The 27,690-nt window shown below is 31.9% G+C and overlaps 1 protein-coding gene across 1 annotated transcript; it reads left to right on the forward strand.

Moving 5' to 3' along the window:
• Positions 1 to 1,695: 1,695 nt before the first annotated feature.
• LOC140833004 (plasmodesmata-located protein 2-like) lies at positions 1,696 to 4,583 on the forward strand. The gene is given in 4 exon segments (XM_073197362.1): positions 1,696 to 2,126; positions 2,128 to 2,809; positions 3,585 to 3,698; positions 3,802 to 4,583. Coding segments are annotated over 4 exon segments (897 nt in total). The 5' UTR covers positions 1,696 to 2,033; the 3' UTR covers positions 3,810 to 4,583.
• Positions 4,584 to 27,690: the final 23,107 nt, after the last annotated feature.

Genomic DNA, 27,690 nt, shown 5'->3' on the forward strand with positions numbered 1-27,690 from the left:
GAAAAGAATATCGTTTATGGCAATCTCTTGAAATTATAACCCTTGAATTTCTCCTGTTTATCAACATGGTTAACCGATACTATAGCAGCATGAGAAATATTAACTGTGACGGACACCTTAACAGAAGGAAAATCACTCGCAGTGTTGAGGTATCTGATTCAGTAGTATTCTATGAAACACAAGCACAAACGATCAATTGTTTGTGAAACAAGAATTTGTTGTAAGATTTTTAGCTGATATGTGGCGAGAAGAAATCTGTTAAAATAATCTATGAAACACAAGCACAAACGATCAAAAGTATGCATGATCATAATCACTCATAGTCATAGAACAAAAAAAAAGAATGAAATCACCCATAGAACAGAAAACGGAATGAAACTAGAATGCAAGAATGGTGGAGACTTTTCTGTTTATGTCCCTTGGAAAAATATTGGAGACATGTATATCTAAATAGTCTGAAGACTATTTTCTGCAATCCACCACCGGTTTCAAAAATTACATAAAATTAAGTGAATTTAATTTAAATCGTAAAAGTGTGTTACATTAATTAGACTTTATTGATTCAACAATTAATGCTTCAATTTCAATTCATTTAAAGTGATTTAATTCAAAATTCTAACAGGCGTTGATTTTTTATTTTGGATTTGAGTGAAGTTCAAGTTTAGTTAATGAGACTTGTGTAACGTGTACAATATTTGTTAACCTTAAAGAATATTAATTAATTCAAAAGGGAAAATAAACATATGTTCGATATATAAGTAGAATTTCCTCGTCTTGGTTAATTTATGGTGAGTAGATCTCTTATGAGATGATCTCACGAATCTTTATCTGTGAAACAGGTCAACACTAACGATATTTACAATAAAAAGTAATACTCTTAGCATGGATGACCATACAAGAGATCTGTCTCACAAAATACGACTCGTGAGATCGTCGCACACAAATTTTTGTCATTTATAATATTGACATTCCCTTGCCAAATTTCCCAAGTTTGCGTTATTTTCATATAACCTAAGGTGGCCCCCTACAGTTTTTACCCTTCAAATATTGATGATGATCAAAAGCTAAAGTTTCTATTAAAAAAAAGGAAGTTAGAGTGTATTTTATATTGTGTTATATTTTTTTATGACATAAAAAGTCGCAGTTATTAACATTATTATATCTTGACCTAGTTTAATTAATATCCGTTACACTGATTATAACATTATTATATCTTGACATGATATTTTGCCTTAAAAATATGAAGGATATTTATAAAAAAAATTAAAAAGGGGTTCACCATACCAACATTTATTTATCTAATATATATAATTTTAATTAATAGTATAGATAATTTGAATTACTTAGTTTATATAAACTAATTTAACTTATTTTTTAAAAAATTATGAAAAATATTAAATGTTCATAATAAATTTAAAGACAATGTCTCACAAGTTTTTTTCTTCTTTACCTGTTAGAACTTGAAACTTAAAAAGATTAAATTTAAGTTCTAACTTCTAAGTCATAATCGAATCAAAATCACTATCGTCGAAAAACTAGAACTAGAACAATATCCAAACGATTCGATTCGATCCGATCGCGATTCCGCCTTATATCGAAACCGAGACTAATGGTTCCTCCCGGACCGGAATATTCACTTTACAGCAATGGTCAAGCATAGAGGCAAACGTTATAAGACAAAATGATACAATTCCTTTTTGGAGTAAAGTACACATTAATAAGAAGTTCAACGGCCCAAAATCAAATTGGAACACCTGAAAGAAACTCTTACAGCAAACGGAACGGACAGTGCTACTACTTTGTGTACAGGGGAAAAAGATGCGTCTCTCTTGAACAGATTCAAGCAAGACTCCTTTTTTTTTTTTACCTTTGAGCAAAACAGAGAGATCTTCCACACCCTTCAAAATTTCCGCATTATTACGAAAACCCATCTCGAAAGAACCCCAGAAAAGTCTAATTTTTCGAACCTCTATTCAAAATCAACAAGAAATATACCAAAATGGCCAGGACTTGATTCATCAGAGATTATACAAATGGGTTTTCCCAGAAATCCTTTCTCAAGTTTATCTCTTTTCCTGTCGATTTTGACCATTCTTGAACTCGCCCCACCGTCCAACTCTGCCGACAGACTACACCACCCTGGTGTACAAAGGCTGTGCGAAGCAACCTCTACAAGATCCAACAGGTGTGTACTCACAGGCCCTTTCATCTCTCTTTGGGACCCTCATTGCCCAATCCTCGAAATCGAAGTTTTACAAGAATACAGCAGGCAGTAGCCAGACCACAATCACGGGCCTTTTCCAATGCAGAGGTGATTTATCAAATGTTGATTGCTACAACTGTGTCAGCAGGCTTCCTACTCTAATAGACAAGCTATGCGGCAAGCCAATTGCTGCAAGAATCCATCTTTTTGGCTGCTACATGCACTATGAGGTTTCGGGGTTCACCCAAATCTCTGGGATGGAAATGCTGTACAAAAGCTGTGGTGGGACAAATGTTGGTGGGGCAGGTTTTGAAGAGAGGAGAGACACTGCTTTGAATACACTGGAAAATGGGATGGGTAGTGGGAATGGTTTTTATACAACAACTTATGAGTCTGTTTTTGTGATGGGGCAGTGTGAAGGTGATGTGGGAAACTCTGACTGTGTGGAGTGTGTGAAACAAGCAGTTCAGAGAGCTCAGGTTGAGTGTGGAAGCTCTATTTCTGCTCAAATTTATCTCCACAAGTGTTATATTAGTTATAGCTATTATCCCAATGGTGTCCCTAGAACACCATCATCTGCTTCAGATACCTCTCCTTCTTCATCAGGTTTTGCTTTACTTTGCTCAATGGTTCCTTTTCACTTTTTTGTTCTATACTTTGCTTGATATTTGGTCTTCACTCTTCCATGTTCATTGATGAATGATTATTTAAATTAATTAAATTACATTTGTTCGATTAGATGATTGAATAACACTAGCAATTCTTACAGATAAAAATAAGGGTGAGGTGTTTTGTCTGTCTTTCATCTGTGAGACTTTTCCGTTGGATGTACTAAGCTTAGGGTAAGTGGAGGTGATCCTTGCTCGATAAAAAAAAAACAAGTTTAATGTGTGGTCAATGAGAAAAATTTCAAATTTGGTGCTTAATCTTTAGAAATGCTAGTTGTTGCTCCTGCTTAATATTATATAAGTCGTTGCCTCGATGAGCTTCTTGAGTGCCCCCTTGGATTTAAAGAGAGAAGTCTTATTATCCTGAATAAATGTGTTCAAAGATGATCTTTGTTGAAAAATATGAGGGATAAGATGGGCACATTACCAAATATCTGTTCTCAAATTATAATTCATACCATAACGGCTGTCGGATTTATAAGTATCATGGTTACTAAGCTGCATATCATATATTATCCTCGAGTGTGCTAGTCTGCTCAATTATATTTAGGTGTGCGGGACGTTTATGTAAACATAATTAAGAATTTTCCAACTTAGAATGAGTGTCTGTTTAGGTAAGCCTAAGATTTGTGGGACTTTATCTCTAGATTTGAAATTATTAATTGTATTGAAAGTATTTTAATGCAAGTTGTATTTGGCTATCACATGGTAAGGTAAAGAGTCCAATACCGGAAAGACGGTGGCTATAATAGTAGGAGGGGCAGCAGGAGTCGGGTTCTTGGTCATTTTCATGCTGTTTGCAAGAGGTTTATTGAAGAAAAAAGATGGTTAGTAAAGACACAATTTGTTGCTCTTTGAATTCCTTTGCTTATTTTCTCGTTTGTTTTTCATGTTCTTTCCATGTTTGTAATTTAATTTCATTTCATACAGATTATTAACGGCTAGTAATGGATATCGAAAGCAAATTGGTCTCTATCAAGGGGAAAATTTTCCATGTTGGTTTAATTTCATCTCGTACAGATTATTAACGGCTGGAAATGCATATCGAAAGCGAATTATCTCTATTGAGGACAAAATTTTCCATTATGATAAAGTGGTTGATTCAAGGTTTCTTGAGTGTAAGATTCTTGAAATCAATTGAAAATTTAAGTCATTTTTTTAGGTTTTTATAGTTTTTTTTTTTCTGCTGCAATCTCTCATATTCTCTATATGAGATGGCAAGAGATTTTGTGGGCATCCAAGAAAAGTTATGGACGAGAAACTCTTGTTATTTATCCCCTTCTCAATCTAAGTTGCTCTGGTGTCGAATACCCGTACCTCAAAATCCAGTCTCCGATATATCTTCAGGTCGTGACGATGAGAAATGATCAAAAAGCTTGCATCTTGAGACAAAGAATATTGAAACTATGGTTGGTTTCTAGTTTGTAACATCGAAATTCATGAAAGTAGTAGCCAAATTTTGTCTCTTTTTGTCCCATTTGCCATGTGAGTTTTGTCTATTTTCTTGCATTGTATGGAATAATCCTTTCTCTTTTTCTGCAAGCTTTAATGGCTCTTTGGCAAAGATTCTCCTTCCTCTTCTTGCCTTGTGTATGCACTTTTGTTTTTTTGTAAATATCTTTTAGTTAAGTCAAATATTCGAGCAACAGAAGAGTTAAATAATTTTTGAGTATGTTACCATCTTTTTTTGCAATCTTCACTGGCTCATTGCTAAAGTTCCAGGATAAATAAGGGTGTGTTTAATCCATTGTTCGGATATTTCTTTTTAGAAAATGTATTGAAATATAAGATTGGTTTTGATTAGAGAAAAAAAAAAAAATTCTCCAGCTTTTTGTTTGAGTCTTTTTTACTGATATTGATTTTTTTTAATATTATGTGGATAATGAAAACTGTAAAAGATATTTGCTTCTTTTTTCCCCCTTTTTCTCTTCCTTTTTTTCTTTTTCTTTTTTCTTTATTCAAAATACATTATTATTTGACGATATGAATCTCTTAATCCATAGGCATGATCCTCTTCCCATTCTGGTTGAGGCCAGAGGTTCGAATCGTGGAGACTAACAAAAAAATCCCCATGCTTTAATAAATATATATCTGAACTAAGACAAAAACTTATGTGAGACGGTCTCACGGATCGAATTCGTGAGACGGATCTCTTATTTGGGTCATCCATGAAAAAGTATAATTTTTTATGCTAAGGGTGTGTTTGGTTGAGTGGATTAAATAAGGATAGATTAATAGTCAAATATTTATCGTTAAAATTTTAAGTTGTTTTAATAATCATTTTGACCCGATTTAAGATCCAATTTTATAGATAACTATTTGATTAATAAAATTGGATCTTAAATCGGGTCAAAATGATTATTAAAACATCTTAAAATTTTAACGATAAATATTTGACTATTAATCTATCCTTATCTAATCCACTCAACCAAACACACCCTAAGAGTATTATTTTTTTATTGTGAATATGGGTAGGGTTGACCCGTCTTACATATTAGTATCCGTGAGACGGTCTCACATACGACCCACTCCTGAACTAAATGTACTTGTCATGTTGGGAGATGTGACAATTTTTGGGAGAGATGAACATTTGAAAAATAATATTGTCATGTTGGGAGATGTGATGATGAATTCAAATTCATTAAGCTGCCCTCTAGTTCTTGGATCCGCTCCTGATCTAGATCTACCTTCGCCTACTCATTTCAACGGAGTTCCGTGGAAAAGAATAAGCTTTTCAGTTGAAGACGGTGTATCGTTTTATCACACTCAATACGTAGCGAAAGTTTAATTCGAGATATTCAAAATATTGTCAGGGTGTTGTATAGTTCTACATCCGTTCATAAGGTGTTTATCGAATGTTACTTTAAGCGTTTAATATTTGGCTCCAACTATTTCATATTTTAAGCGGAGATAATTCTTATTATCAATCTCTAGGAACAATCAACTAGAAGTCGTTTGAGAAACTCCAAGAATACTGTATAAAGCCTTGTCTTTTCATCATCGGACACATTGTTGCTTAAAAAAATTCCTTACTTTCCAAAATTAACAGCATGTCTCGATGCTTGTTCTTGAATATTATATTTTCTTTCACCAGTTTACGTTCATCTTCATTTGCCCCAAAACTAAAAGAAACTATCATCTGCAAACAAGAGATGACTAAAGGAAGGCGCTTTTCGACAAATTTTGCTTCCTTGTAACAATCCACTCGATTCAGCTCTAGTAATAAGTTCTGATAATCCCTCAGCACATAAAATGAAAAGGTAAGCCAAGATTTGGGGCCAACCAAAACAGCATTTACCGCCACATTATAAGAGATAGTTTGAACACACAGCATAAGAAATTTAACACATTCAGGATCAAAACCGAGTTTATACATAATACCTTCGAGAAATCCCCAGTCCACGCGATCATATGTCTTGTTAATGTCAAACTTCAGTGCAACATCCCTTTTCTTTTCCTCTCGTCTTTGTTTTCATGTAATGGATTATCTCAAAAGCCATGACAACATTGTCCAGGATAGAACGGTCTTGGAGAAAAGCTGATTGAGTTTTAGAGATCAATCCTGGCAGATTTTTTTAAAGTCTATTTTGAAAGGGATCGATATACGGTGTTTAAAATCGCAACGGAAGCACAAAATTTCTTTTGATTCATAAAAACCGAAATTTTGGTATAAAATTTTCAAAAATGAACACCATGTACTAGTTGTGCAAACATATACAAAAATCCAACTATGTCATACATAGGGAGTTGAGAAAATATACCTATCAATCTTTGAAAGATTGATTGTGGCTCCAACCAAGTTGTAAACAACTTGGCTCTTCAATGGATGACAAGTCTACAAGCTTCCTCCTTACTTCAAAATTAGGCCCACCACTAACTAGGAAGATCCCCTCATATTTTGCACTAGAAAAATATGAGGATTTATCTTTGAGAAGTGATTTGTATCTCCAACAATTGAAGAACAAAATGAGAAAGAAAATGGAGAGAAAACTAGAGCAATGTTTCGGCCATAGCTTGTGTGGAATGAGGGAGGATTAGTTGTTTTGGGGGTTGCAAAAAGTTGATCCAAAAAGGTGCATGCCATACCATTATTTTATTCAAAAGTAATCCCCAACTCTTCACCTCCCTAGCATGCTTTTCTAAGTGGGCTTGTAACTTTTACAAGGCCCATGGACTATTTAAATTGTCTCAAACAAATTTGAGCCCAATTAGACTTTACTTGATTTTACTCAAGCCCACTAGTTAAATAATTATTTCCAATTGGGCTCTACAAGACCCAATATTATTTAATTAATTCAACACTTGAATTAATTTAATTATTTGGACTCTACTAGGTCCACTAGTGTTTAATTAATTCAACACTTGAATTAATTTAATTTAGTCCATAATAATGTTTATGAAAATCACAATTTTCAAATACATTATTCTCTTGGCCAAATTTTAATTTAGGAACACTTCCATAAATCAAAATTTACATTTCTCTCATAGAAGTCATACTTCTATTTTTCCTTACACTTATAAACTCATTTATAAGTCGTTCAACACATTGAACTATTTTCTCCTTCATAGAAGTCATACTTCTAATTTTTCTTACGCTTATAAACCCCTTTATAAGCCGTTCAACACATTGAACTATTTTTACTTCTCAACGGGATCTAGAAAGCTAGCACTTGTGTGGCCCTCAATGGTTCATTGATACAACTAGCCGTGGGTTCACATCTCCATGTGATTCGGACTAAACATGTCCTTATATGAGCATACCCCAATTGCTCCATTCTTATTTATCAACACCTTGATAATAAGAACGTCAGAACTCAAGTCTGATAGTACTCAACCAATCATGTTAAACGCCTAGCAGCATCGCTTACATGATTCCCTAGGTATCAAATGATAGTGCCTGCAAGAACCATTCAATTATGGTTAGCGTACAGTACGGTCCCTTCAACTCATATATCCCGATCGATTCGACAACCATTGGTTTATCGAGAGTTGTCAATGAATCGATACTATGTGTCATGTCGTAGTTGCATCGATGGTGTAATCTATGAAACACCTTTCATAATTACAACCATACTCTGGCCAGAGATTTCGATCTACATACACATGATAACACATAGGATATCCATACCCGAAGGTAAGCGGTGAATCCCCGACTACAATGCATCGACTCCTATGTGTTTCGACAGAACACCCAACCTTGCCACCTGATGACCCCATAAGAGTCGGTAAACAAGTCAAAGTGTAATTCTAGCACATAGAGTCTCAATGTTATCCCGGGTCATAAGGACTAATTCTGTACAACCATAAACTAGGACTTTTCCACTCGATAAGTGAGAACCACTTGGAAAGTCCTTTTATGGAGGGTTGTTCAGTGCACTCTACAAGGAGCACCTATCTGCATGTTCGGACATCACAATGTCTCCTACCAATGAAACATGGTACTCACATCGTAGATACTAGTCTCTAACTCGAGCGGCCTATATCCTTCTTAGTGGCGGCTGAATCGACTAGGAACCGTTTAGAATATATAGTATTACAAATATGAGTTTCATGATACTCATCATATGAGCATCTCATATTCTTTCTACTATTTGTATATTCAAGGGCTTTATCTATGCAACTAGCATGGGTATACAGATAAAGATTTGCCAAAATAATAATTTAAAATATTATTAAAATAAAGATTGCTTATACATAGAGTTTCATTGTGAACACTCGGCCAACACTTGGCTCGACGGGCACCTACTCTAACATATTTGCCAACACCTTCTCCAATATTTAGATAAATCGATTGGAGTTCCCTTATAATGACTTGGTGTTGGCTGCAATAATTGTTCTTACTTGGTAGAGCGATCGAACCGTGATGTTTGAGCTGCTGTGCGGTTTAAAAGATTTGAGTTGCACCATTACAACTAGCTATAGCTTTTGGTAAAGCGGCAAACATTTGGTCCTATAATTGGTATCAGAGTCAAGGTCATGGGCTCAATTCCCATTGATTGCAAGAAGTGTAATTATTGGGAGGGAGATTGCTGGGTGCAATAATTGTCCCTGCTTGGTAGAGTGATCGAACCGTGGTGCTTGACTACTGTGCGGTTTAAAAGATTTGAGTTGCACCATTATCACTAGCTATAACTTTAGATAAAGTGGCAATCGATCGGTCCTACACTTGGCTATAAAATATGTATGTTATTTATTATTGGGGTATTATATATAATTGTTATTTCATTAGTATTAATACACATGTCAATAGATTTTAAAATGATATATTCATATTAAATATTTGGATAGATATAAAAAAAAATAAAAATAAAGTGCATTAGTAATATATATGATATTAATATCAAATGTAAAGAACACTATCAAATTCAAAGGCACGTCATCAGTTGGCAGCATATTACATAGTTTAGGAACGACATTTTATTCCAGCTTTCAGTGGACGTCCTGACTCCGTTGTAGATTTTTTGTTTTATCTTTGGTTCTGGATGGTGTGAATATAGATTGTTGGGACACCATTTTCTCACACCCAATGAGCAGCGGAAGTTTAAAATTTTTGGTTTCGACGCTCAAAAACTTCTTTAGGCGTCCTATGAATTTAAACATTCATAGGATGTTTAGAATATTACATTCGCCTATATTACGCTAGATACCAAACCACTCTGAAAATTAGCAAAGTTGATCATTCTTGTATATCTATTTGAACGGATCTTCCAAATTTAATCGTCAAATTAAGTCCACGATCGGAAACTATATTTCTTGTTTGGATTACATTAGAAATCAAAAACAATTTCTGTGTTGAGACTATGACTCACGAATTTCAGAAATTTGGAGTCAGTGTGGCGGCAACAGAAGTGGTCACGGGCAAAATTTTTCTTTCAAAAACTTTATGTTGGCCGAAAGTTTGAGGGGAGGAGAGGTTTTGTGTTGTTTTGTGCTGTGTGTAACGCCCCAAATTCGACGACTGTCCTCGCTGTACCAAGACGAGTCTTTCCCCAAAATTTCACCAAGTCAAACACGCTTAACTTTAGAGTTCTTATGCGATTAGCTACCGAATAGAAGATACACCTTCTTGATATGAGTAGTACATATCAAATCTTTTAAGCCCTCTTCAACTATACAGTCCATTACATTGAACAGTGACGGAATCCCTTTCATTCCGATGTGAGATCGGTTCATTCATGTTCCTCCATCTAGAAGCCTGCCAGGAGCCACTCATTGTCTGTGCAACCTCATGGCACCGGCGATCAACCCCGACCCTCTTCGGCCCCGGGCCTCACATGCCCACCAGCTTCTGCTTGGTTCGTCCCCAAACCACACCGTACTAAGAGATGTCGGCTCTGATACCAACTGTAACGCCCCAGATTCGACGAATGTCCTCACTGTATCAAGACGAGTCTTTCCAGCGTGCTTATGTCCTCACTCACACGCACTCAAAGAAACATGCCAGGGGGTTCACCCATCTCAAAATTGCCCCAAGTGAAGCATACTTAACTTTGAAGTTCTTATGTGATAAACTACCGAAAAGAACTACCGAAAAGAAGATGTACCTTCTTGATATGAGTAGTACATATCAAATCTTTTAAGCCCTCTTCAACTGTACAGTCCATTACATTGAACAATCTCGGAATCCCTCTTATTTTGGTGTAGGATTGGTTCATTCATGTTCCCTCCACCTAGAAGCCTGTCAGGAGCCGCTCATTGTCTGTGCAATCTCATGGCACCGACGATCACTCCCCGTCCTCTTCGGTCCCGGGCCTCACATGCTTTACTGTAACGGTCATGGTCAATGGGCCATGGCACAGCATAGCATGGTCCTCGACCCATACCCACGCACCATTACGCATAGGACTCATCTAGTCCAGGCACTGGAGTTTCTACCTTCTTAGGATTAGAACTCAAGACCTCCTAGACTTATATAGATCTTGACAGCAATCCTGATACCAGTGGAGAGCTCAGTTAGCTAAGAGAGATCATCTTGTTTGATAATTTTCTATCAATATTCTTTTGAATCGAAAAGTATATTAAATCACTTGTTTAGAAACATTGGACAGTAATCAATGTCCAAGTTAATATTATCATTACCACTTTTAATTCCCGAGGTATTTATAAGAAGATTCTCCACCTAAAGCGTCGGATATTCTTTTTTAATTTTGATCTTTTTTATTTTTAATTTTTATTCATGTTGTGTTTTATTACCATAAAAAAATTAAATTTCAATTATTAAAAAAGTGAGGTTAATTCGGTTTTTTGAGAAAAAAATTCTATAAGTTAATTTAAAAATTGGTCTCAGATGAAGTCCGAAGTTAAACATCAAATTCTAAATATTTATGGATTATTTCCATGGAAAGCGAGTCTCTGCCTAATGCAATAGAACCCTATGGAAACCTTGTTTGGGTTGAGCCCTCGACCTTCGTTGAGGTCGAGCTCTCTGTTCGGGTCGAGCACTTGAGACACGATTTATGAATCGGTTGCTTCTGTTGTCAATTTTGATATTTGCTTAATGATATGATTATAGAGTAAATATACTATTATATATAGATGTAACAAAAGCAACCAATTCATAAACCGTGTCTTGAGTGCTCGACCCAAATAGAGTGCTTAGATTTAGAGACATTCAATTCAATACTATGTAACTTTAATTTATAACTTTTTTCCCCTCTAAAAAACAATTTTGGAATGTTTTCTAAAGTTCAAATTTTGTTATCAATACTAATTGTATCGCAATTTCCTAAAGTAAAATTATATATATATATATATATATATATATATATATATATATATATATATATATATATATATATATATATATATATATATATATATTGTTTACGGTGAAAATATTTAATCATAGTTGCTTATTAATTCATGTATACAATCAATATTATATTTACATTATTAAGAGATGCTAATTTGTGAAGTTATAAACTAAGCATAAATACTTATTTCTTTTGAATCTGAGAGAAAGTATTATATTGGTAACATTTATTTGATATCTTCACAAAATATCTTCTTCTCAACCATCTTTAAATCTAAATAAATTTTACGTTATATATTTGTATGAATTTATGTAACGGAATTTAAAATATTATATGATATATAATTTTTTTTTACTCTGTTGAATAAATTTTGAATTATGTAAATTTGTTATATTCAAATACCGAAAAACCGTACCGAAAAAATACCGAATTTACTGAAAAAAATCTGTATACTGAAAATTTCGGTATCAGTATCGGTACGGAATATTTTTTTTTCGGTATTTCGGTATATTACCGAAATACCGAAAATAATTTTTTTTATTATTTTTTTTAAAATTTAAGTTCGGTATACCGACAATTTTTCGGTATACTGACAAAATTTTCGGTGTCGGTATGGTACCGATATGAACTTTTTTCATACCGAAAATTCGGTATACCGAATGTGCGGTATACCGAATTTCCGGTATGATATGAAAATTTTATATCGATATTTTCGGTACGGTATACGGTATCGTAATTCGGTACGGTATACCGTACCGTACCCACCCTTAGATGGAACGATTCTCTCTGGAACGGGAAATGATGAAAACGAGACAGTTGGAAGTGTTTATAAGAAAAAAAACAAAAAGAGTGAATGTAATTTTACCGTTTATCTTTTTTAAAATTTGTTTGAAAACTAATTTTTTTCGTTAGTGAATTTTTATTATATATATATAATTTATAATTTAATTAAATAAAAACTTACGCGACTCAATCTCTCAGTCAAAAATGTTTTTGTGTCATTATCTATTGAATATATCTAACAAAATAAATAAATTATATCTATCATAACTGCAAATTATATAACTTAGAAATTTGAAATGCATTTAAAATGTATGCAACCATATAAGTTTCACTTGCATAATTTAATATTCATTTCATTAAGCAAATATCCAAATTGACAACATAAGCAACCAATTCATAAACCGTGTCTTAAATGCTCGACCTAAACAGAGAGCTCGACCCCAACGAAGGTCGGGGGTTCGACCCAAACAAGGTTTCCATAAGGTTCTATTGCAGTAGGCAGGGACTCGCTTTCTATGGAAATCATTCATATATATTTATAATTTGATGTTTAACTTCGGACCTTACCTGAGACCAATTTTTAAATTAACTAATACATTTTTTTTCTCAAAAAACCGAATTAACCTATTTAATCAAAATCGATTATTTCGGTCGATAAATACTTTTTTAATAACTGAAATATAACTTTTTTATGATAATAAAACATAATATGAATAAAAATTAAAAATTAAAAAGATCAAAATCAAAAAAGAATTTCTGACGCTTTAGGTAGAGAATCTTCTTATAAATACCTCGGGAATTAAAAGTAGTAATGATAATATTGACTTGGACATTGATTACGCTCCAATGTTTCTAAACAAGTGATGTAAGATACTTTTCGATTCAAAAGAAAGTTTTTAAAATACATTTCTTTTTTCTTTTCTCCATATTTTGAATGTATTTATTTAAAAAATTAGGATGTAATTAAAATTTGTATTTTTCTCCAGATAAATTATAATTAAGGAATTTAAATAGATAACTAAAACTGTAAAGTATCTCCAATTAAAAATGATTGCAACTATTTTTGGGAAGTATATTATATTAAAATTAAAACTTACAAAATATACAAGTTATAGTGTATAATTCAAGCAACTGATTATAGAGTAAAAATTATTAAAGTCATTCAAAATAAATTTATTTATCTCACACATTATTTTCTTACTCTTTAAAATAATTAATTTCTTTCGCTAAATCATATCATCTTGTAAAAAAGAGACGCGAGTAAAAAAAATTTATTTTATCCAAAAAAAATTTCTAAATATCATCTAACAAATCAATTTTAATATACATATATCCTATAAGTTTGTGAGACCATCTCAGAAGCGATATATCATATTACAAAAATTCATGTAATATCGTCTCACGAATCGAATTTATGGGATTTTAAAAATTTTCCAATCCAACCCATGAAAAGTATTACGTTTGTGCGGTAATATTATGTTTCTCTTCAAAAGTATCATTTTTGTTAGTTATATTATGATGAAATATTAGGTAACATATGCAGATTTTGAATGAAAAACATTCAACCCATAAAAAAAATTAATTTTATGTCTAAAGATTTTTTTTTTCTCACCACTCTTTGTTAGTTACATAAAGAGAGAATATTACATAATTTATGTTTGTTTTGAGTGAAAAAACCCAGATAAAGATGTGTGAGATCGTTGCATTTAAAAGATACTATTGTTGTAATTTATGAGGAAACCCGTAATTGCTGTCCACGAGATAAATTCTGAGGTGAAATCCAAATATTTTTAAATCTTCTTAATAAATGGAAAAAACTTAACATCAATAGCAGAATACAAGAATCATCAAGCTAAATAGTTGTCAGTTTGGCAAACAAATTTTTAATAAAAACTTGTATGTGTTAGCATGTGTTGCATATCTATACAGTAAATTTTTTAGAAAAATATTTTTTTAAAAAAAATTGTTTATATTTATATTTAATCAAATAATTAGTATATTAATATTTTATAAATTTGATTTTCTCGTGTTTTAAAATTTTGTTCGTTGTTATTTTAGGAACCATAGACTTCTATAGTTTGATGAGGGTAATTTTGGAAAAAATCTAACTTGAACCAATACTTTTGCACTAGCATATATCGTATTCACTTAGTAATTTGAGTTGTTTTTAGGGGAAGTTATTGAAAAATCTCCAATCATAATATTTCTTTGCATTCACTCCCTACCCACAAAATTGTGGTACTATTTCATACAAAATGTGGTACACTTCATGTGGAAATGTGGTACACTTCATGTGAAAATGTGGTACTAAAAAAGTACCTAGGGACTGAAAACAAAGAAAAACGGCGGCTGGGGACTGAAGCCAAATTTCCCGTTGTTTTTACACTTAAATATGTTAGTAGTTTAATTTACTCAGTTTGATTGAAATATTGACTTTAATTGTTAACACGACTCGAGTTTCTCATTATTTGTCGTAATTGTATATTACATCCATCATCTTCTAAACTGTTATCTTAGATCTTAACAGATCATATATAAATTAAACCATTTACAATATAGTTTACATATCAATTTATCCATTGTTTTCTTACCAAAATGTTTTTTACTTCTTGTTTTGTGTACATATAAAAGAATACTCTTACTACAATAATTATTCTAATCGATGATAATCCACGTAACTACACGCTAAAATATAATATAAATAACCTCACTAAAAAGTTATTCTAATTAATTATAAACATTATAATAAATAAACTACTCCTAAAAATAAAAAATAATGAGTTTTAATATTGTGAAGTCCCGAAAATTTTAAGTCCATATGAACCAATTGGGTGCAAGTTATTAAATTCCTTATGTATTTTATTAAATGATTTTAATGCATGCATATATTTAATTTATGAAATTTATTATTTTAATTATTATGTTTATTTAATGTACGTTAAAATGTTTTTTAGAGTTTTATGTTTCAGGTGATTATTCGAGGCGAGATCGAGAAAAGGAGATCGGGACGATTTTTAGTAAATTTTAATGCAGTATTTTATTTAAGATAAGGATGGAGTATTTTAAATAATTTAATTAATTTTAGTAATTTAAGAGCTTAATTAAATTATTTAAATGATTAATTGATTTTAAAATTTTAGAGTTGTAGTATTTGTGCATCTTATTTAAATTTAAAATTTATAATGGGGTTAATATGAGATTTATTTTAAATTAGTATGTTAAATGTTTTTAAATAGATTTTTTTATTATATTAAATATATATGTTACAATTGTTTATATATATGTAGATATATATATATATATACACATATATATATCAACACACAAGCACACACACTTTGACTCACACACACACTAACACATTTACACACACATATACACGTACACAACACAAAACACATTAAACACTTTTTTCAAACTTTTGACTATAAGGAATGAAATGTTTGTAAAACTCTATGATATCAATTCTTCTCTCATTTTATTTCTCTCCCCTCTCCCTTCAACAAACGTACAATCTCTACAAATTCCAGCAAGTTTAGTTTAGTTTTATTCAAAGAAAATTGAGCCAAGTTCGTCCCGGATCGTCTCCCGTATCGTCTCCGCTTCGGTATCGTCGTTACGGTATTTTAAATATCAAAATGCACGTATATTCTGTTCTTGATGCATCGATCTTGTCATATTATGCGTTGTGTTGTTATTTATGCGAAAATTATATGTGCGATGCGTAGAAGTTTGAGCAATCACGTCTAGATCAAGTTTGAAACAATTTTGGATCACCAAATTCACGTTTTTGCTGTTCTGTATAATACTGCGATTTTTCGGTATTGATTTTGAGAAAACTTTCAACGTGAAAATCGTAGACCTTTTCGATGCCTTCGATTTAAAATTCGAAATATTTGGATGAAAATTGAGTGAGTTATGGCGTTTTTCGTAGGACTGCTCAAACTGCATTTTTTTAAAAACGTTTTTGCTGTTCTGTAAAATACTGCGATTTTTCAGTAAAGATTTTGAGAAAACTTTTAACTACAAAAACGTAGATCTTTTTGATACGTTCGATTTGATATAAAATTCAAAATATTTGGATGAAAATTGAGTGAGTTATGGCGTTTTTCGTAGGACTGCTCAAACTGCATTTTTTTAAAAACGTTTTTGCTGTTCTGTAAAATACTGCGGTTTTTCAGTAAAGATTTTGAGAAAACTTTTAACTACAAAAACGTAGATCTTTTCGATACGTTCGATTTGATATAAAATTCGAGTTATTTGGATTAAAAACGAGTGAGTTATGGAGTTTTTAGTATGACTGCTCAAATCGTGTTTCAAGAAAGTTATGAATTTTAATATGTTCTTGAAGTTTTTATGTTGCAGGCTTTGTTGGGGATCGACGGGTGATCGTTGCTGCATATAAGAAAGTTAGTAATGATGTTTAGAGTATTTTTGAGGTTTTGATTCATGTCTTTAAGAGCTAGAATTATTAAGATGTCGTAAGAAATAAACTTTAATATAAATGACAATATTTTGGGTCGTATGAATTGTAGGGTGATTATAAAAGTTTAGTTCATTGTTATGGTGTACTAGAATGGTCTCATAGTGATGAATCTTGATGCCTTATGTGTTAATTGGGAGAATAGACATGTCGCAAAATTTTCATAAAATAATTCGTCGAACAGAGCGGACACGGACCCGGACACGGAGGTAGGCACGATGTCCGTGCCTTCTTATTTCATCACAACAATTTTTAAGCGCACGGACACGGACCATGATACGGACCAAGGGACGGGGTCCGTGTACCTTCAGATTTTAGGTATATTCTTTTATTATTTAAGGTTTGATTTGAGGTTTTATACCATGGTTTAATATGATGTTTTACAGGGTTATGTCAAGGGAAATTATAGAATGTTCTAAGAATCTATTTAGCTTGGGATTAAGCATGACATTTACGTTTAAGTTGTACAAGTTAAGTTTATGTATTTATATTAGTATGTTGCAGCAACGACCCGATTGACATCCAACGAATCCCTCAATGCAAAGTAAGTATGTATGACGTGCAAAGAAAATATTTGAAGTTTTCGAGGTATGCTAAATGTCTTGTGACCAAAAGTGAATGGGTTTGGAAGTCGGTGAACGTGGCCGAGGACCTCTCCACCCCGTTAAATTATGAACGGGTTTGAAGTTAGGATTGGAAAGCGTTAAATTATGAACGGGGACCAATCCGCCCGTTAAATTATGAACGGGTTAGATCGTGGTTGTGAAGCGTTAAATTATGAACGTGGATCAACAGGCCTGTTAAATTATGAACAGGGATCTCATGTATGTGGCAGTGGATACGTCCCTGTCAGCCCAGTACTGTGGTTTGTCTGATCAGATATTTATTATGTTATGGGTCACTTGCTTTGAAACATCCTCTACGCAAAATGATGAAGTTAAGTATGTTGAAGTATGAAAGCATGTTTAAAGAAAAGTTTATGTTATGGCACGTCATATTATGTATGCATGTATGTTCAAAGTTTATGCAAAGCTCAAGTTTATGAAAGTTCAAGTTATTATGCAAGTTCAAGTTTCAAAGTATGTGTGTTCAAGTTCAAAGAAGTTTATGAGAGTTCAAAGTTATTATGAAAGTTTAAGTTTATTAAGAGTTCAAGTTTATTACGCAAAGTTTAAGTTTCAAGTATATGTGTTATATTTTGAAGTTGTATGTGGTTTTATTATGTAATACTCGTTATTCCCAGTTTATACGTGTTGAGTCTTTAGACTCACTAGACTTGATCGATGCAGGTGCTTATGTTGATGAGGAGACAGGAGGTGGCGACCAAGTGGCAGGCTTGGACTGAGCGGGAGGCTAAACCCGAGGACCGCCATGTTTACGTTTTTATGCAAAGTTTAAAAATACTCTGATTTATATGATGTGATGGGAGATGTTTTGACTTTTGAGCAAGTATTTTGTTAGCAGATTTTATTGGTGATGTTGAATTTCAAATATTTTATGAACGACTCTTTTGACAACCTTTTCTTATGGGGGATTTGGTTGTGGTATTTTATGGCAAACATTGAAGATTATTTTATATTAAAGAAAATTTTAAATTTTTCCGCAAATTTTGAATGGTAAAAAGTACGGTATGTTTCAGTTGGTATCAGAGCGGTTTTCTTGTAAAGGGTTATGCCTACTGCCAGTCGCAAGAAGCTCACGAAGTCACACCTCAAGTCTGTAAGTTTTAAAGTCTTTTAAGTAGTAAGCATGAAGTTATGATTTCAGCATGTGCATGTTTTAAATACTATCACTTGTATGTTTACATGACATACTTTTTAGAGTGCAGATTTATCTGTTGTTGTGATTCGAGATTGAATCTTTAAAATCTTTATGCATGTTATGACATGAAATGGAAAATTATTTAATTTTCTTGCATGCTGGTGTGGTGGACTTGGACATGAGTAATAATTTTGCTTTTGGGAGTCGAGAAAAGTTAGAAATGATTTGTCAATGTTAGAAATGATTTGTCAATATTAATTTTTGGATTAGTAGTACTGATGTTATACTCGTGGGTCATAAGTTAAACTTGACAATTATGAATACTTTTGGGACTTGTATATTTTCTAAGAATTACAAATGATTCGTGGTTGCTAGCTTAATTAATTTTTGAAGATTTCATGTAAGGATTAATGATTTGAAGACTACGACGATCTTTGGAAGTATAAAGACGTAGAATTTATTTAAAGTGTATGTTCTATCTAGATATATTTAAGGATTGAATTACATGAATTGAGAATTTTAAAGACCTAAGTGCAAAGCAATATTCTAAGGGATTATTTTCGAATTTACCAAATTTTGGGATTAGATTTTTAGTTCAAGAATTTTAAAGTTAATGAGGTTAAGTCGAAAAATTTATGGGTACGAAGATGCAAATTTCAAACAGTTGTAGGGCCAAAAATATAAATTTTGGGAACTTTAAGGACCAAATTGCAAATTTCGAAATTTTTGAGGATTTAGTTCGAACTTTTAAGGAACACTTGAGTAAGATCAGTAGTTTTTCGAGGTTATGGAATTGATTTTTGGTTTAATAAGCTTAAAATTATTGAACTTTATGTTACGAGAAATCTATAAGATGGAATTAGGAACGCCAACAACTTATGGGTAATTGTAAAATTTTTGTACTTTAGGACAATTGGATAAAATTTTCGAGGAAATTAAGAATTTATGTTACAATTTTAAGAAATTGAGAGAACTAGTTTAGCGGTAAGTGATAACTAAATGGTTTAAATGATAGGAATTCTCGAGGATTTAAGCTCAAAGGAATTATTAGAACCTTGAAGTATTTGGGTTATAATATTATAAGAAATGGTAATCAAGGGAGTTGTAAGATGAATTGATATTTGGCTCGAAAGTTAGGCGCTAGTGAATTAATGTTGCGGTAAATTAAGAATTTAGAATGATAACGATTTGAGGTAAAAGTTGCTCAATTAACTAAGTTATAAGAGTAGACAATGAGTTAGCAAAATTTTTGGGAACTTAAGATTTATGTGTTATAAGTTTTTATCAATGATCTTAACAGCTAGGACTATACTTTTGTTGGAATTTTATTTTCTAGAAAGTTGAGTATGATCGATGGTTAGGTTACTCGATAGATGTATGAAAAGATTTAAGTAGACATCTGGTCTTGAGAAATTTTTTTTGTAAGTTATTAAGAAAATTGGGAATAAGTAAATATGTGTGTTGGAATTATGTTATCTAAAACTATTTGGATTGCGTAAGTTGAATTTAAAATGTATGAAATATTTGTTAGTACGGAAATTTTTGTGGGTGAAATAAATACAAAAGGAAATTAGTGGTGTTCAACATAAGTTATCAATCAATGAATATTAAGATTTTTATTGAGTAAGAAATCTAAAAGTTTGCCATGGTGGTACGAGAAATCACGATGCATTTTATTAATTAATGAATATTACAATACAAAGTAATGGATAAACAACAATTACAAGTAATCGTAAAAATAAAGAAAAAACATGAGGAGGATATTCTCCGATAAATACAAGAATCGTAAATATAATAACTAAAATAATTGAAAATAACTTTGCAAGAGCCATCTTCTTTTTCTTCGAAAAATTTGATGAAGAATAAGTTTTAGAGAAGAAGAGAAAGTTGGAGTGATTGAATGAATTTGTGAGATGGTATTTATAGAGAGAAAAAAAAATATAACCGTTTGTTACCGTTTTATGACCGTTGGTATATGTATGTATTTGTATAATTTTATGGTAAAAATATGGTGTATATAATATTAGATATGTTTAAAAATTATGTATATCATATCTCATTATTATAATGAGATGTCATAATTTATTTTGTTTAAAAATCTTATAGACTTTTATACTTGTCGTATCCCTTACTCGAAATTAAAGGTTGACAACAATTTTATATTTGGGTCGTACTTGTAAATAGCTAAGTTACATAAGCTTGGTATTGTAAGGAAAGACTCGATTCAAGAGTTGGAGGCCAATATTATTATGAGGTAAGATAAGATTTAACTTTTAAGTGTATTGCCGTGGGTAGAAGTTGATCAGAAAAATTTTGGTGCTAAGATTTCTTAGGCTAAACTGCATTGATGCTAATGTATTAGTTCGATGAACATTACGAGTATAGTATAAGAAAAGTAAAATACGATAAGCTTGAACCTTCATTTCTAATACTGGGAACAACGAGAAAAGTTAGAAGTCGAGATCATAGTAAAGTAAAAGTAAGTCTCCATAAGTCGTTTTAAGTTGTGAATCGCAAACGAGGTTTTTGGTAGGAAATTTAATTCGGATTGAAGAGACGTAAGGACAACATAAGACTTAATTTATCAGAGTAGCGCATCGGTAGTATGGATTGTTGGGATACTAGAATTAAGAATCTAAACTTTTGGATTACCGAGGATTAGCGAATTTCGGGGACGAAATTCAAATTAAGGGGGATAGATTGTGAAGTCCCGAAAATTTTAAGTCCATATGAACCAAGTGCGTGCAAGTTATTAAATTCCTTATGTATTTTATTAAATGATTTTAATGCATGCATATATTTAATTTATGAAATTTATTATTTTAATTATTTATGTTTATTTAATGTACGTTAAAATGTTTTTTAGAGTTTTATTTTTCAGGCGATTATTCGAGGCGAGATCGAGGAAAGGAGATCGGGACGATTTTTAGTAAATTTTAATGCAGTATTTTATTTAAGATAAGGATGGAGTATTTTAAATAATTTAATTAATTTTAGTAATTTTAGAGCTTAATTAAATTATTTAAATGATTAATTGATTTTAAAATTTTAGAGTTGTAGTATTTGTGCATCTTATTTAAATTTAAAATTTATAATGGGGTTAATATGAGATTTATTTTAAATTAGTATGTTAAATGTTTTTAAATAGATTTTTTATTATATTAAATATATATGTTACAATTGTTTATATATATGTAGATATATATATATATACACATATATATATCAACACACAAGCACACACACTTTGACTCACACACACATTAACACATTTACACACACATATACACGTACACAACACAAAACACATTAAACACCTTTTTCAAACTTTTGACTATAAGGAATGAAATGTTTGTAAAACTCTATGATATCAATTCTTCTCTCATTTTATTTCTCTCCCCTCTCCCTTCAACAAACGTACAATCTCTACAAATTCCAGCAAATTTAGTTTAGTTTTATTCAAAGAAAATTGAGCCAAGTTCGTCCCGAATCGTCTCCCGTATCGTCTCCGCTTCGGTATCGTCGTTACGGTATTTTAAATATCAAAATGCACGTATATTCTGTTCTTGATGCATCGATCTTGTCATATTATGCGTTGTGTTGTTATTTATGCGAAAATTATATGTGCGATGCGTAGAAGTTTGAGTAATCACGTCTAGATCAAGTTTGAAACAATTTTGGATCACCAAATTCACGTTTTTGCTGTTCTGTAAAATACTGCGATTTTTCGGTATTGATTTTGAGAAAACTTTCAACGTGAAAATCGTAGACCTTTTCGATGCCTTCGATTTAAAATTCGAAATATTTGGATGAAAATTGAGTGAGTTATGGCGTTTTTCGTAGGACTGCTCAAACTGCATTTTTTTAAAAACGTTTTTGCTGTTCTGTAAAATACTGAGATTTTTCAGTAAAGATTTTGAGAAAACTTTTAACTACAAAAACGTAGATCTTTTCGATACGTTCGATTTGATATAAAATTCAAAATATTTGGATGAAAATTGAGTGAGTTATGGCGTTTTTCGTAGGACTGCTCAAACTGCATTTTTTTAAAAACGTTTTTGCTGTTCTGTAAAATACTGCGATTTTTCAGTAAAGATTTTGAGAAAACTTTTAACTACAAAAACGTAGATCTTTTCGATACGTTCGATTTGATATAAAATTCGAGTTATTTGGATTAAAAACGAGTGAGTTATGGAGTTTTTAGTATGACTGCTCAAATCGTGTTTCAAGAAAGTTATGAATTTTAATATGTTCTTGAAGTTTTTATGTTGCAGGCTTTGTTGGGGATCGACGGGTGATCGTTGCTGCATATAAGAAAGTTAGTAATGATGTTTAGAGTATTTTTGAGGTTTTGATTCATGTCTTTAAGAGCTAGAATTATTAAGATGTCGTAAGAAATAAACTTTAATATAAATGACAATATTTTGGGTCGTATGAATTGTAGGGTGATTATAAAAGTTTAGTTCATTGTTATGGTGTACTAGAATGGTCTCATAGTGATGAATCTTGATGCCTTATGTGTTAATTGGGAGAATAGACATGTCGCAAAATTTTCATAAAATAATTCGTCGAACAGAGCGGACACGGACCCGGACACGGAGGTAGGCACGATGTCCGTGCCTTCTTATTTCATCACAACAATTTTTAAGCGCACGGACACGGACCATGATACGGACCAAGGGACGGGGTCCGTGTACCTTCAGATTTTAGGTATATTCTTTTATTATTTAAGGTTTGATTTGAGGTTTTATACCATGGTTTAATATGATGTTTTACAGGGTTATGTCAAGGGAAATTATAGAATGTTCTAAGAATCTATTTAGCTTGGGATTAAGCATGACATTTACGTTTAAGTTGTACAAGTTAAGTTTATGTATTTATATTAGTATGTTGCAGCAACGACCCGATTGACATCCAACGAATCCCTCAATGCAAAGTAAGTATGTATGACGTGCAAAGAAAATATTTGAAGTTTTCGAGGTATGCTAAATGTCTTGTGACCAAAAGTGAATGGGTTTGGAAGTCGGTGAACGTGGCCGAGGACCTCTCCACCCCGTTAAATTATGAACGGGTTTGAAGTTAGGATTGGAAAGCGTTAAATTATGAACGGGGACCAATCCGCCCGTTAAATTATGAACGGGTTAGATCGTGGTTGTGAAGCGTTAAATTATGAACGTGGATCAACAGGCCTGTTAAATTATGAACAGGGATCTCATGTATGTGGCAGTGGATACGTCCCTGTCAGCCCAGTACTGTGGTTTGTCTGATCAGATATTTATTATGTTATGGGTCACTTGCTTTGAAACATCCTCTACGCAAAATGATGAAGTTAAGTATGTTGAAGTATGAAAGCATGTTTAAAGAAAAGTTTATGTGATGGCACGTCATATTATGTATGCATGTATGTTCAAAGTTTATGCAAAGCTCAAGTTTATGAAAGTTCAAGTTATTATGCAAGTTCAAGTTTCAAAGTATGTGTGTTCAAGTTCAAAGAAGTTTATGAGAGTTCAAAGTTATTATGAAAGTTTAAGTTTATTAAGAGTTCAAGTTTATTACGCAAAGTTTAAGTTTCAAGTATATATGTTATATTTTGAAGTTGTATGTGGTTTTATTATGTAATACTCGTTATTCCCAGTTTATACGTGTTGAGTCTTTAGACTCGCTAGACTTGATCGATGCAGGTGCTTATGTTGATGAGGAGACAGGAGGTGGCGACCAAGTGGCAGGCGTGGACTGAGCGGGAGGCTAAACCCGAGGACCGCCATGTTTACGTTTTTATGCAAAGTTTAAAAATACTCTGATTTATATGATGTGATGGGAGATGTTTTGACTTTTGAGCAAGTATTTTGTTAGCAGATTTTATTGGTGATGTTGAATTTCAAATATTTTATGAACGACTCTTTTGACAACCTTTTCTTATGGGGGATTTGGTTGTGGTATTTTATGGCAAACATTGAAGATTATTTTATATTAAAGAAAATTTTAAATTTTTCCGCAAATTTTGAATGGTAAAAAGTACGGTATGTTTCAGTTGGTATCAGAGCGGTTTTCTTGTAAAGGGTTATGCCTACTGCCAGTCGCAAGAAGCTCACGAAGTCACACCTCAAGTCTGTAAGTTTTAAAGTCTTTTAAGTAGTAAGCATGAAGTTATGATTTCAGCATGTGCATGTTTTAAATACTATCACTTGTATGTTTACATGACATACTTTTTAGAGTGCAGATTTATCTGTTGTTGTGATTCGAGATTGAATCTTTAAAATCTTTATGCATGTTATGACATGAAATGGAAAATTATTTAATTTTCTTGCATGCTGGTGTGGTGGACTTGGACATGAGTAATAATTTTGCTTTTGGGAGTCGAGAAAAGTTAGAAATGATTTGTCAATGATAGAAATGATTTGTCAATATTAATTTTTGGATTAGTAGTACTGATGTTATACTCGTGGGTCATAAGTTAAACTTGACAATTATGAATACTTTTGGGACTTGTATATTTTCTAAGAATTACAAATGATTCGTGGTTGCTAGCTTAATTAATTTTTGAAGATTTCATGTAAGGATTAATGATTTGAAGACTACGACGATCTTTGGAAGTATAAAGACGTAGAATTTATTTAAAGTGTATGTTCTATCTAGATATATTTAAGGATTGAATTACATGAATTGAGAATTTTAAAGACCTAAGTGCAAAGCAATATTCTAAGGGATTATTTTCGAATTTACCAAATTTTGGGATTAGATTTTTAGTTCAAGAATTTTAAAGTTAATGAGGTTAAGTCGAAAAATTTATGGGTACGAAGATGCAAATTTCAAACAGTTGTAGGGCCAAAAATATAAATTTTGGGAACTTTAAGGACCAAATTGCAAATTTCGAAATTTTTGAGGATTTAGTTCGAACTTTTAAGGAACACTTGAGTAAGATCAGTAGTTTTTCGAGGTTATGGAATTGATTTTTGGTTTAATAAGCTTAAAATTATTGAACTTTATGTTACGAGAAATCTATAAGATGGAATTAGGAACGCCAACAACTTATGGGTAATTGTAAAATTTTTGTACTTTAGGACAATTGGATAAAATTTTCGAGGAAATTAAGAATTTATGTTACAATTTTAAGAAATTGAGAGAACTAGTTTAGCGGTAAGTGATAACTAAATGGTTTAAATGATAGGAATTCTCGAGGATTTAAGCTCAAAGGAATTATTAGAACCTTGAAGTATTTGGGTTATAATATTATAAGAAATGGTAATCAAGGGAGTTGTAAGATGAATTGATATTTGGCTCGAAAGTTAGGCGCTAGTGAATTAATGTTGCGGTAAATTAAGAATTTAGAATGATAACGATTTGAGGTAAAAGTTGCTCAATTAACTAAGTTATAAGAGTAGACAATGAGTTAGCAAAATTTTTGGGAACTTAAGATTTATGTGTTATAAGTTTTTATCAATGATCTTAACAGCTAGGACTATACTTTTGTTGGAATTTTATTTTCTAGAAAGTTGAGTATGATCGATGGTTAGGTTACTCGATAGATGTATGAAAAGATTTAAGTAGACATCTGGTCTTGAGAAATTTTTTTTGTAAGTTATTAAGAAAATTGGGAATAAGTAAATATGTGTGTTGGAATTATGTTATCTAAAACTATTTGGATTGCGTAAGTTGAATTTAAAATGTATGAAATATTTGTTAGTACGGAAATTTTTGTGGGTGAAATAAATACAAAAGGAAATTAGTGGTGTTCAACATAAGTTATCAATCAATGAATATTAAGATTTTTATTGAGTAAGAAATCTAAAAGTTTGCCATGGTGGTACGAGAAATCACGATGCATTTTATTAATTAATGAATATTACAATACAAAGTAATGGATAAACAACAATTACAAGTAATCGTAAAAATAAAGAAAAAACATGAGGAGGATATTCTCCGATAAATACAAGAATCGTAAATATAATAACTAAAATAATTGAAAATAACTTTGCAAGAGCCATCTTCTTTTTCTTCGAAAAATTTGATGAAGAATAAGTTTTAGAGAAGAAGAGAAAGTTGGAGTGATTGAATGAATTTGTGAGATGGTATTTATAGAGAGAAAAAAAAAATATAACCGTTTGTTACCGTTTTATGACCGTTGGTATATGTATGTATTTGTATAATTTTATGGTAAAAATATGGTGTATATAATATTAGATATGTTTAAAAATTATGTATATCATATCTCATTATTATAATGAGATGTCATAATTTATTTTGTTTAAAAATCTTATAGACTTTTATACTTGTCGTATCCCTTACTCGAAATTAAAGGTTGACAACAATTTTATATTTGGGTCGTACTTGTAAATAGCTAAGTTACATAAGCTTGGTATTGTAAGGAAAGACTCGATTCAAGAGTTGGAGGCCAATATTATTATGAGGTAAGATAAGATTTAACTTTTAAGTGTATTGCCGTGGGTAGAAGTTGATCAGAAAAATTTTGGTGCTAAGATTTCTTAGGCTAAACTGCATTGATGCTAATGTATTAGTTCGATGAACATTACGAGTATAGTATAAGAAAAGTAAAATACGATAAGCTTGAACCTTCATTTCTAATACTGGGAACAACGAGAAAAGTTAGAAGTCGAGATCATAGTAAAGTAAAAGTAAGTCTCCATAAGTCGTTTTAAGTTGTGAATCGCAAACGAGGTTTTTGGTAGGAAATTTAATTCGGATTGAAGAGACGTAAGGACAACATAAGACTTAATTTATCAGAGTAGCGCATCGGTAGTATGGATTGTTGGGATACTAGAATTAAGAATCTAAACTTTTGGATTACCGAGGATTAGCGAATTTCGGGGACGAAATTCAAATTAAGGGGGATAGATTGTGAAGTCCCGAAAATTTTAAGTCCATATGAACCAAGTGCGTGCAAGTTATTAAATTCCTTATGTATTTTATTAAATGATTTTAATGCATGCATATATTTAATTTATGAAATTTATTATTTTAATTATTTATGTTTATTTAATGTACGTTAAAATGTTTTTTAGAGTTTTATTTTTCAGGCGA

The sequence above is a fragment of the Primulina eburnea genome, chromosome 5 (genome assembly GCF_022965805.1).
Source record: "Primulina eburnea isolate SZY01 chromosome 5, ASM2296580v1, whole genome shotgun sequence".
Classification (NCBI taxonomy): Eukaryota; Viridiplantae; Streptophyta; class Magnoliopsida; order Lamiales; family Gesneriaceae; genus Primulina; species Primulina eburnea.